Here is a 9,740-nt window from a genome sequence, read left to right on the forward strand (position 1 = left end):
GCTATATTGTTAGTACTAGTAGAAGTGGAAATTGACTATTTTTTAATGTGTTCATTAGATACTATAATTAATATAAGTATTGAAAGTGTTGTAGATGTTCGAAGCTTGTCCTTATTCTGTCTTCTTGTATTGTGTTGAAACTAATAGGCTTTTAGTGGATGGGCAAAAGCACGCTGTTACAGGAGATATGTGTTTTCCATAACTGCAGATTGAAAATGAAAACACGAGAATAACATGAAATTGTTTTATTTCCAGTGAGAACTTGGGTTTATTGCATGTGTGCATTTGAAGTGTTGATGAAATGTTTGGCTTTAAACCTCTTATTTTCAAAATGCATACTGAAAAAAAGCCCTATGGCCATGTTAATAGCATGTTTTGGACATGATAACACCTTGGAATATTATCAAGTATAGCTGTGCATGAATATGGCTATTATTCAGTATGAAATTAGCATGACTTTTCCATTATTAACGCATTAACAGTACTTTTAAATGACTTTCCATCAGGAACCATCTGTTTTAGTGGTTAATTTCATCTTTTTAATAGTTGCTTCATGGTTATTTTCTTGGTAATTAAGTGATTAAGAGTTTTTTTTTCACCTAAGTTGTTTACTTTCAAGATGATACAGTAAGGTATAAAATAAAAGCAAGAGCAGCTATATTGTTAGTACTAGTAGAAGTGGAAATTGACTATTTTTTAATGTGTTCATTAGATACTATAATTAATATAAGTATTGAAAGTGTTGTAGATGTTCGAAGCTTGTCCTTATTCTGTCTTCTTGTATTGTGTTGAAACTAATAGGCTTTTAGTGGATGGGCAAAAGCAGCTCTAATTCCGCACCACACTATAGTTTAAGATGATGTAGAGCTTCGAGACCTCAGTTGACCTTTTTCTGCATTGCACATCTCACAGACTGTCAGTCATGCGTGCCAACAAATGAGGGGGTCAAAACTGATGCTGTGCTGGGTAACTCTGGCTCATTTAGCAGGATCAATGAATGGCTCAGATGACGGTATTAGCGAGGCCTGATCTGGAATAGTTTTCTAATGTGAGGTTGTTCTGCTTCATTTTGTTTCAATTTGAGTAGTTATTAATGATGGGGATTCATATTTAAAGGATGTTCCTTTGTTAACATTTGTGTTCTTACCATTTAGGTGTTTTTTTTTATATCGGTTTTCTAATTCTGAAATATACAACTTTTTTCTTCTCATTTTTCCTGCTTTTGTACAGAGACCCTTCAGGCTCAGAATGGTTCAGTTAAAATACCGCCATCTAAACTCAGGCAAGTGTTTTGATTCTGAATATAATGTTTGTATTGTCAGTCTTTTACATTTCTTGAACACTCACATCTTCATGATGCACACAGACATAGCCTAATCCATGAAAATCAATAGACAGGTACATTTATTAAGTTTGGCATAGCATTCGTTATTTTTAAACCTTTCGTGTACACAGTGAAAATGCATTAAAGTAGTAAAAAGACTAAATATTCTTCTTCCATAGTATTGTCATGACTATAACTTTGAAATGGGTTACTATCTTAGGTTCATTTATATGTTTTCATATAGCAGATGCTTTTATTCAGATGATCTCTGAATCATCAGAGGCAGTAAGAGTGACATAAGAAAGTGCTTCAATGCAAAGTCTTCATGAGTCGGATCTTTCATGTTCTGGTGTGTTAAGTGTGAACTATTTTTGTGCAGAGAGAAGTGTTTATTCCCTCTTCAGTTGGCACTGGAGTCTAAAAACACTAAACTGGCTCAGACTGCCCTCACCGGAATGCAGGTGTGCTTTACTAATCATTATACATTTTTTAAAAGACACACATTTCACAGAAACAAAAATGATTAGGTGAAGGTGAAGGTGAAGTGACATGTGGCCAAGTATGGTGACCCATACTCAGAATTAGTGCTCTGCATTTACCCATCCAAAGTGCACACACACAGCAGTGAACACACACAAACTGTGAACACACACCCGGAGCAGTGGGCAGCCATTTATGCTGCGGCGCCCGGGGAGCAGTTGGGGATTCGGTGCCTTGCTCAAGGGCACCTCAGTTGTGGTATTGAAGGTGGGAGAGAGCGCTGTACATTCACCCCCCCCCCCTACAATCCCTGCCGGTACGAGACTCGAACCCACAACCTTTGGGTTATGAGTCCGACTCTCTAACCATTAGGCCACGACTTCCCCATGGTACAGGTAGGTACACTCAAGATAAAGCAGCACCCCATGTATTTTTGCTCTGCGTTATTCAGTAGTGTTTGCTCAACCAGGCAAAGCGTGTTAGACTTGTAACTCATTTTGCAGTGTTTCAGCTATGGACATAAATGGACCGTATCTTGGCACCAGAATATTTTACAGACTCTTTTGTATTTGGCCAGAAAGCAATATCCCACCCTACCAACTGCACAGCAATGCTCTAGCAACCACACAGATCACCCCAGCAAATGCGCAGCAATATAATAACAACTACTCAGAAACTACAGAGCAACACTAAAAAAAAAACTTTAAGGTAGAAATTTGGCAGCTGTGTCTATCTGAGCTTTACCGTAAAACATATTATAGCATTAGGCTATTTAAAGTTTTATAGATTGAACTTAAATTCAGTAAAAAACATTTCATTTACTGAAATGATGGTAATATACCAAATTATGAAAAATTACCTTTATAAAACACCATCATGGTAACACACACAGAAACACATGAAATTAAATAAATTATTTAAGTACATAGAATGTAAAAAAAAAACTCCAATATACATAACTTATAGGAAAAAAGTAAGGAGAACGCTCAGGTTACTGGCGTAACCTCGGTTCCCTGAGATAAGGGAACGAGCGTTGTGTATGGGGTAAACTCCTGTTTACTCTGTTACTGAAGCCTGATTTGTTCACGTTTGTGTAGCTGCACAAACCGATGGTGCGTTAAAGGGCGGAGCCAATGTGTATATAAGTCGGCTCGCAGTGCCATTTCATCAGAATCATTCGACTGAAATGACAGTCATCGATTCGTGTGCAGCTTATAGCACGGTAAGTGACACAACGCTCGTTCCCTTATATCAGGGAACCGAGGTTACTCCAGTAACCAGAGTGTTCCCTTTCGAACATTTACTTCATGTTGTGAATGGGGAACGAATCCAATCACGCCGTGCTATGAGCAGAAGCAGACTAAGGCTGGAGCACTTGCGTTAAGGGCCCCTAGAGAACTTGAGCCAACTGAGTCTCGAGCGTAGCTGAGGACTTTGGACATAGCTAAGCAGTTTAAGCTGATAAAATCCCTGCCTGGAGAGCAGGTACATCTAGGCTGTAAAATCTGGCAAACGTGGATGGCGACGACCAGCCGGCGACCGCACATATCTCACCAATAGAGATTCTGCTGGACCAAGCCCATGAGGAGGCCATTCCTCTAGTGGAGTGGGCCCTCACGCCTGTGGGGCATTGCAAACCTTCTGAGGCATAAACCAAGGCTATAGCATCAATTATCCAGCAGGATAGTCTATGCTTTGTAACCGGCAGCCCCTTAGAGCGGCCTCTAAAGCAAACGAAAAGCTGCTTTGACTGTCTAAACAGGCTGGAGCGTTCAAGATATATTCTCAGGGCCCTGACGGGGCAGAGAACATTGGGACAATGCTCACCATCTGTAGTGGGGAGCGCCAGAAGGATAATTACCTGGGCTCTGAATGGAGTTGAGAGCACCTTCGGAACATATCCATGTCTAGGCTTGAGGACGACTTTACAGTCGCTAGGCCCAAACTCCAGACAGGAAGCACTGATTGACAGTGCTTTTAAGTCACCCACTCGCCGATGCTAGTGCCAGTAGAAGAGCGGTTTTCAGCGACAAAGGGCGTAGTTCAGCTGAATGTAGTGGCTCGAAGGGAGGACCCCGTAGGGCCCTAAGGACGATTGACAAGTCCCAGATCGGTACGGTCTGAGGACGAGGAGGGTTTAATCTCCGGACGCCCTTCAAGAACTTAACGATCAGATTGTTTCTGCCGATCGAATGGCCAGCTTCGAGGGAATGATTCGCTGCGATAGCTGCCATGTAAACTTTGAGTGTGGAAGGGGCACGCCCGTTGTCCAACAACTCTTGTAGAAAGGATAGCACGTGGGACACTTCACAAGATACCGGGTCCAGGCTTCGTGCAGTACACCAGTCACAAAAGACTGACCATTTAAGGGCATAAAGGTGTCTTGTAGACGGTGCTCTAGCCTCTAAAATGGTATCACTCACTCTTGCTGGGACCTGTGTAAGCTCCCGTCAAGGCTCCATACATGAAGGATCCACAGCTCTCCCAGTTTTAGGGATGCCGCCAGTCGCTGAATAGTCAGGGACCGTTCCGGTGTGACCCAAGCCCGCATCTGGGCAAAGTCCAAAATCGTCCCCAGAAAGACTACTTGCTGTCAAGGAGACCGATGACCGAAGGTTCATGTTCAACCCGAGGCGCTCCAAGTGGCTGAGTAACAGCACTCTGTAAGCAACTAATTCCCGTTCTGATTTGGCCAGGATCAGCCAGTCGTCGAGGTAGTTGAGTATGCAGATTCCCATCTACCTCAGAGGGGAAAGAGTCTAACCGTCTATGCACTTCGTAAAAGTGTGAGGGGTCAGAGACCGTCCAAATGGTTGGACTGTATATTGGTAGGCCACTCCCTCGAATGTGAATCTCAAGAACGGCCTGTGATGGGGGGCTATGTGGATGTAAAAGTAAGCATCTTTCAGGTCTACTGTTAAAAACCCATCCTCGGGGCTAATGTGTGCGAGGATCTGTTTGATAGGTAACATCTTGAATGGCAGGAGCATAAGTGAGCGATTCAGATGTCTGAGATCCAGAATTGGTCTCAGCCCGCTACCTTCTTTGGGAACGAGCAAGTAGCGGCTGTAAAAGCCTGACTCGCTGTTCGCTGTAGACACTATTTCTATAGCACCTTTTGCAAGCAGTGTTTGCACTTCGTGTCGGAGAACGTGTTCATTGTCCTGAACTGAAGTGTGAATAATACCTCCGAAACGAGGTGGCCTGCGAGCAAACTGAAGCGAGTAGCCTTGTTTTTAGAACCCAGCTTGACACACCTGGTATGGCTGCCCAGGCCATGAACCGGGATGCAAGTGGATCTAATTTTCCAAATGAAAGTTAGCCGCGAGGGGGCGGGGAACTGATATCCGTGTGTCTAAATGTGGGAAGAGGAAATTTACTCTTTTGAGTATTTGGGTCTGCTGTCACAGCGGTAAAACATTCGGGTACGCGCTGCACCTGCAGGGCGAGACCCGTGGGAAACAAAACTCCCATTGCTCAGAGGTGTTCGGAGGAATAGAGGGTGAAAGCGAGCTGTTTTTGAGGGAGTTCTGACTGAGGTGAGAACTGACCCTTTCCTCTTCCTTTCTGATGGGTCAGGACAGCTTCTGGGGCTCAGGGTCCAGCACTAGCCAAGGGCGTGGGCCTTGGCACTTCGGGTAAGGAAACCGCTTTTCCATCCAGGGGCGCTGCTGAAGCCCGGGCTCAGACTTCTGAGGCTGAGGCGGCGCCGGCTTTGCGGGCTGAGGGGATGGGGCTTTCTGGCGGCTAGCAGCCACAGCACCAGAGCGCTTAGGAAGGAAGTGACGCAGCACTTCTGAGCCTCTGAGAAGCCTTGTGCAAACCCGTCCACAGCGGGGCCAAAGAGGCCCTTTGGTGAGACCGGAGAATCAAGGAACCGTCTTCTCGGCGTCCCTTATTTCAGTGAGTTTCAGCCAAAGGTGGCACTCCAACACCACCAACCTGGCCATGATCTTGCCGATAGCCTGAGCTGTGGCTTTCGTAGTGCGCAGAGCCAAATCAGTCGCTGTGCGCAGCTCTTTGAAAGCATCCTGATGTTGGCCAGGCTCATCCATATCACGGAGAAGTTTGGCCTGAAACACTTGTAGGACTGCCATCGTATGCAGTGCCGATCCGGCCTGACCGGCTGCTGCATACAGGTTGGCCAGAGCCGAAGTGGTCCTGCAGGGCTTCGAGGGATGAGCTGCATGAGCCATTAATCCTAGCGCAGACGGTGGACACAAGTGAGCAGCTACCGCCTCCTCCAGAGGGGGGAGCTTGCTATAGCCTTTTTCCTCAGCGCCGTCAACGGTGGTGAGAGTTGCTGAGGAGGAGGAGCTAACTCGGGCCGAATAGGGGGCACACCATGTCTTGGTCAGTTGTTCGTGAACTTCAGGTAAGAACGGGGCCGGCCCCTGGCGGGAAGGCGGCTGACGGCGTCCCGGCGGGAACCACTCGTCTAAGAGGCTATAGGTGAGTGGACAAACTCGTATTCTCTCAATGAGAACATGAGCCGTTAGTGAGCGCAGCCTTTGCGTGGGTGCTGCCCAGGCAGGCATCACACTCGCTGTGCCCGTCTGACTCGTGCAAGGAGCCGCACTCGCAGCGCAACATTTGCAACAACGCGTGCTGGAAATTTGCTCTTTTAGAACGCGCCGGATGGCTGCAGGGGAGACTTGTCCTCTGCCGGGGCTCTTCGATGGCAGCAAGCGTGTTGAGCTTCTTTCCGTCTTCTTTCTTCGGCTTCTTGCAGAGTCAGCGAAGAGTAGATCCTCATCGCTGAAGGAGAAGATTCTGATGAAATGGCATTGCGAGCCGACTTATATACACGTCGGCTTTGCCTTTTCTGGCGGGCTAAAGCGCCATTGGTTTGTGCAGCTACACAAACGTGAACAAATCACGCTTCAGTAGCAGAGTAAACAGGAGTTTACCCCATACACAATGTGAAGTGAACGTTCGAAAGGGAAACATGGTTATTTCAGTGGAAAAACCATTAAATGTGAAGACATTAAGACATCACATAAAGAATTTTGGAAATGTCAATTAGATCAGTTACAGTTTTTCATTGAATAGAGCAAAGTAACTTACCATAGCTTGTTTTTACTGCATTCATAGCATTTTTACAGTCTTTTATGTTTAAATTAATAGTTCTTTATACAATGAGTGCCTAGCATTGTGGTGGAAAGTTTTGCATGCAACTTTACATTTTTTCAGAGAATGTAAAAATACATTTGACATATTTACAATTCAGCTTACAATCATGGCGAGGTGACCAAATAATATTAATTTTCTTTGTGATGTGATAGTTCATACTCTACTCAGCAGTTTGCATGTTTTTTGTCCTGTGGCATTGCCAGAAGATCCTTTGTGAGGATTGCTTTGTTGCCGTGGAAACAGAGGTTCCAGAGAAGCAGCTGTTGAGTCAGATCCTGGAAGCCATCAGGGTGACACCCACCCTACATGAAGACCTGCAGGTGGAGGTCATGAAGGTCCGTGCTCGTCTGAACCCTCTTCATCAGTGTGTGAGGTCACAAATGTCTGCTCTGTCAGAAGTGGTTTGTGGAGAAAATGTTTAGTGCTACATCTAGCAGGCTTAATCAATTCAGTGTCTGCATCCGTGGTGTAATTGGATGGATTTGCAAATTACTGGCACACATGCCCTAGACACACTGTGTTTCCTGATCTCCTGTTTCTAATATAGAAGTGTTAAATCATTTTCAGTAGAGGTGCTGCTAAGTAGCTGTTATATTAAATGGCTAATGTTTTGTAGTTCTTTGTGTTGTAGGTCCTACTTTGTGTCACCTACTCCTCTACCTTTGAGATCAATGGCCACAACATCTTGAGAATTGCTGAGGTAAGACGTGCTTTATTGATGTTTCATTGACAGAATGAGATGGCCAACGGAAAACTGCTAATCTAAAGTGAATCTGGCAACCCTCTCATTAAAGACCTTGTTAAAGGGCATCTATTCTTAAAGACTGCTGTGCTATAATGTTGTGCTTTAATGAGGACAATGCGGTGGTTTGGTCAGTATCACAGGTTTTTGGGTCAAACTTGTACAGTGATATATATATATATATATGTATACATTTTTTATTATTATTTCTTCCATAGCAATTAGGCACATTACCACTATTTCTCATTATGATAATGCAAAAAAAGAACAAAGGTATTTATGCATCACGATAGTATTTATTTTACCACCCTTTATGCTGACTGGTTCTGTCTATATGAAATCTGGTCCTGGGAAGAAGTTAAGTAAATATCAGGGCCCGTATTCACAAAACATTGTATCTTACCACTAAGAGTTCTCCTAAAAAGCAGTAAAAGTTTTTAGCTAAGAGTTTTCTCTTAAAACCTATTCACAAAGCTGCTGAGACAAACTTTTACTAAGGAATAGACAGAAGTCTTAAGCTAAGAGTAAGGGCGGGGTTGACCTTGTTGCTATTGATGATGTCAGCATAATTACTAACTATGCACACAGTGATTGGCTGATAGTCTGTCAGAGATTTATTCATAGAAATATTGTAGAGCGCAATATTATGTTGCCATATTCAAATACAGGTTTTAAAATAAAAATGTTAATTGTCACATTCAAATAAAGATTTTAAAATGCAGGCTAAGTGTCACTAATTAAACAAGTAGGCTATATATTCAGCTAATTGTCAGCCTCTTAAGCTTCTCGTAAACAATTAGTTAATATGCATTAGGGCTGCCCTCGACTAAAGATTTTTCTGGTCGACTCGTAGTCGTTCATTTTAAGCATTAGTCGACTATTAGTCGCACTTTTATTAATAAGCCATATAAATCATAATAATGAGCCTTTAATTGCCTACATAGCCTAATAAGCGCTCAAGCACACGCAAAAAAAGGCTTGCCACAGCGCACCGGCAAATATAATAATGCTGAATGTGTTCGCAAGTAGACTGCATTAACGTTTTAATAATTTATTGTTACACTAGTGCTTTCTGTTTTCGGTTTAAGAGATGAAGTCAGCGACACGGACTCGTCATCTCCGCAGTATGCGCCTGTATGCATGTTTCATACGGATTACATAATCTGAGAATATTTGTTTTCTATTTGAATTGGTTCATTTAAAAGTTTCACTCTATAGATATATTTTTCATGTCTGTAATAAGGCAAGCATACACAGAGTTTCGAAGTGACACGCTCAAGTTCACAGAGTCCGAGACGGCAGAAAGCGCATCCTGTTTGCTTCCATTATTTTACAAAAGCGCAACGTTTCGTTATTATTCTGAGTGCACACGAATAAACGTAGAGTCTTTACAGATACAAAAGATGCATTATTCTTATCTGTATGATGATAAGCCATATTTTCAGATGATAAGCCATATTTGAGTTCGATGAATGTATGAGAGCATATGGATGTCCTGCCCGATGTACTGTATTACCACAAAGACCAGCCATTAACGATTTGTCCGTCACTGACTGCGTGATTTCGCCACTTCATGTGGAATTTGTTTTTTTTCTGCGACTAAGTGACTAATACAATTTTGGTAATATGCATATAAACAGCCTTTTAATTAGCAGAGTAGAATAATCATGGCTGATAGAAAGACATGCAAACATAACAGAAAACCAAACTGGACGCGAGAACAGCTATATATTAAGGATAGGCTATAGCCTAATCAAAAATTTGGAGTTGGGATAACCTCCAAACCAAAGCCATGTTTTGTGAATACGGCCCAGCTTTAAAATGTGGATTTAGAGTCAATTATAGCCTGAGGATAGAGGAGGAAATATTTTGCAAAACGGCAATGGTAACATTTTTTCACATTTTCACATTTTTATTTTATTACATTATAAAAATGAAACAATATATTACTATAGTATTAATGCTATTATATTGGGAAATGGAAGTCATAACAGATTTTAACTGATAATAAGAATAATTTTGTTTTACAGAACAAGAGCAAAATTACAATGCTAATATTCA

The 9,740-nt window shown here is 42.8% G+C and overlaps 1 protein-coding gene across 1 annotated transcript in view; it reads left to right on the forward strand.

Moving 5' to 3' along the window:
- Positions 1–1,380: 1,380 nt before the first annotated feature.
- LOC107570549 (brefeldin A-inhibited guanine nucleotide-exchange protein 3-like) overlaps positions 1,381–9,740 on the forward strand; it is a gene marked incomplete at its 3' end in the record, with an annotated part of 12,664 nt that continues 4,304 nt past the window's right edge. The window contains exons 1-5 of the mRNA XM_016256777.1: positions 1,381–1,398; positions 1,605–1,609; positions 1,704–1,785; positions 7,141–7,272; positions 7,569–7,637. Of these exons, the coding sequence (XP_016112263.1) occupies positions 1,381–1,398; positions 1,605–1,609; positions 1,704–1,785; positions 7,141–7,272; positions 7,569–7,637 (306 nt within the window). The remainder of the gene's footprint in view (positions 1,399–1,604; positions 1,610–1,703; positions 1,786–7,140; positions 7,273–7,568; positions 7,638–9,740) is intronic.

This window comes from Sinocyclocheilus grahami, unplaced genomic scaffold (genome assembly GCF_001515645.1).
Source record: "Sinocyclocheilus grahami isolate Dianchi unplaced genomic scaffold, SAMN03320097.WGS_v1.1 scaffold1475.1, whole genome shotgun sequence".
NCBI lineage: Eukaryota > Metazoa > Chordata > Actinopteri > Cypriniformes > Cyprinidae > Sinocyclocheilus > Sinocyclocheilus grahami.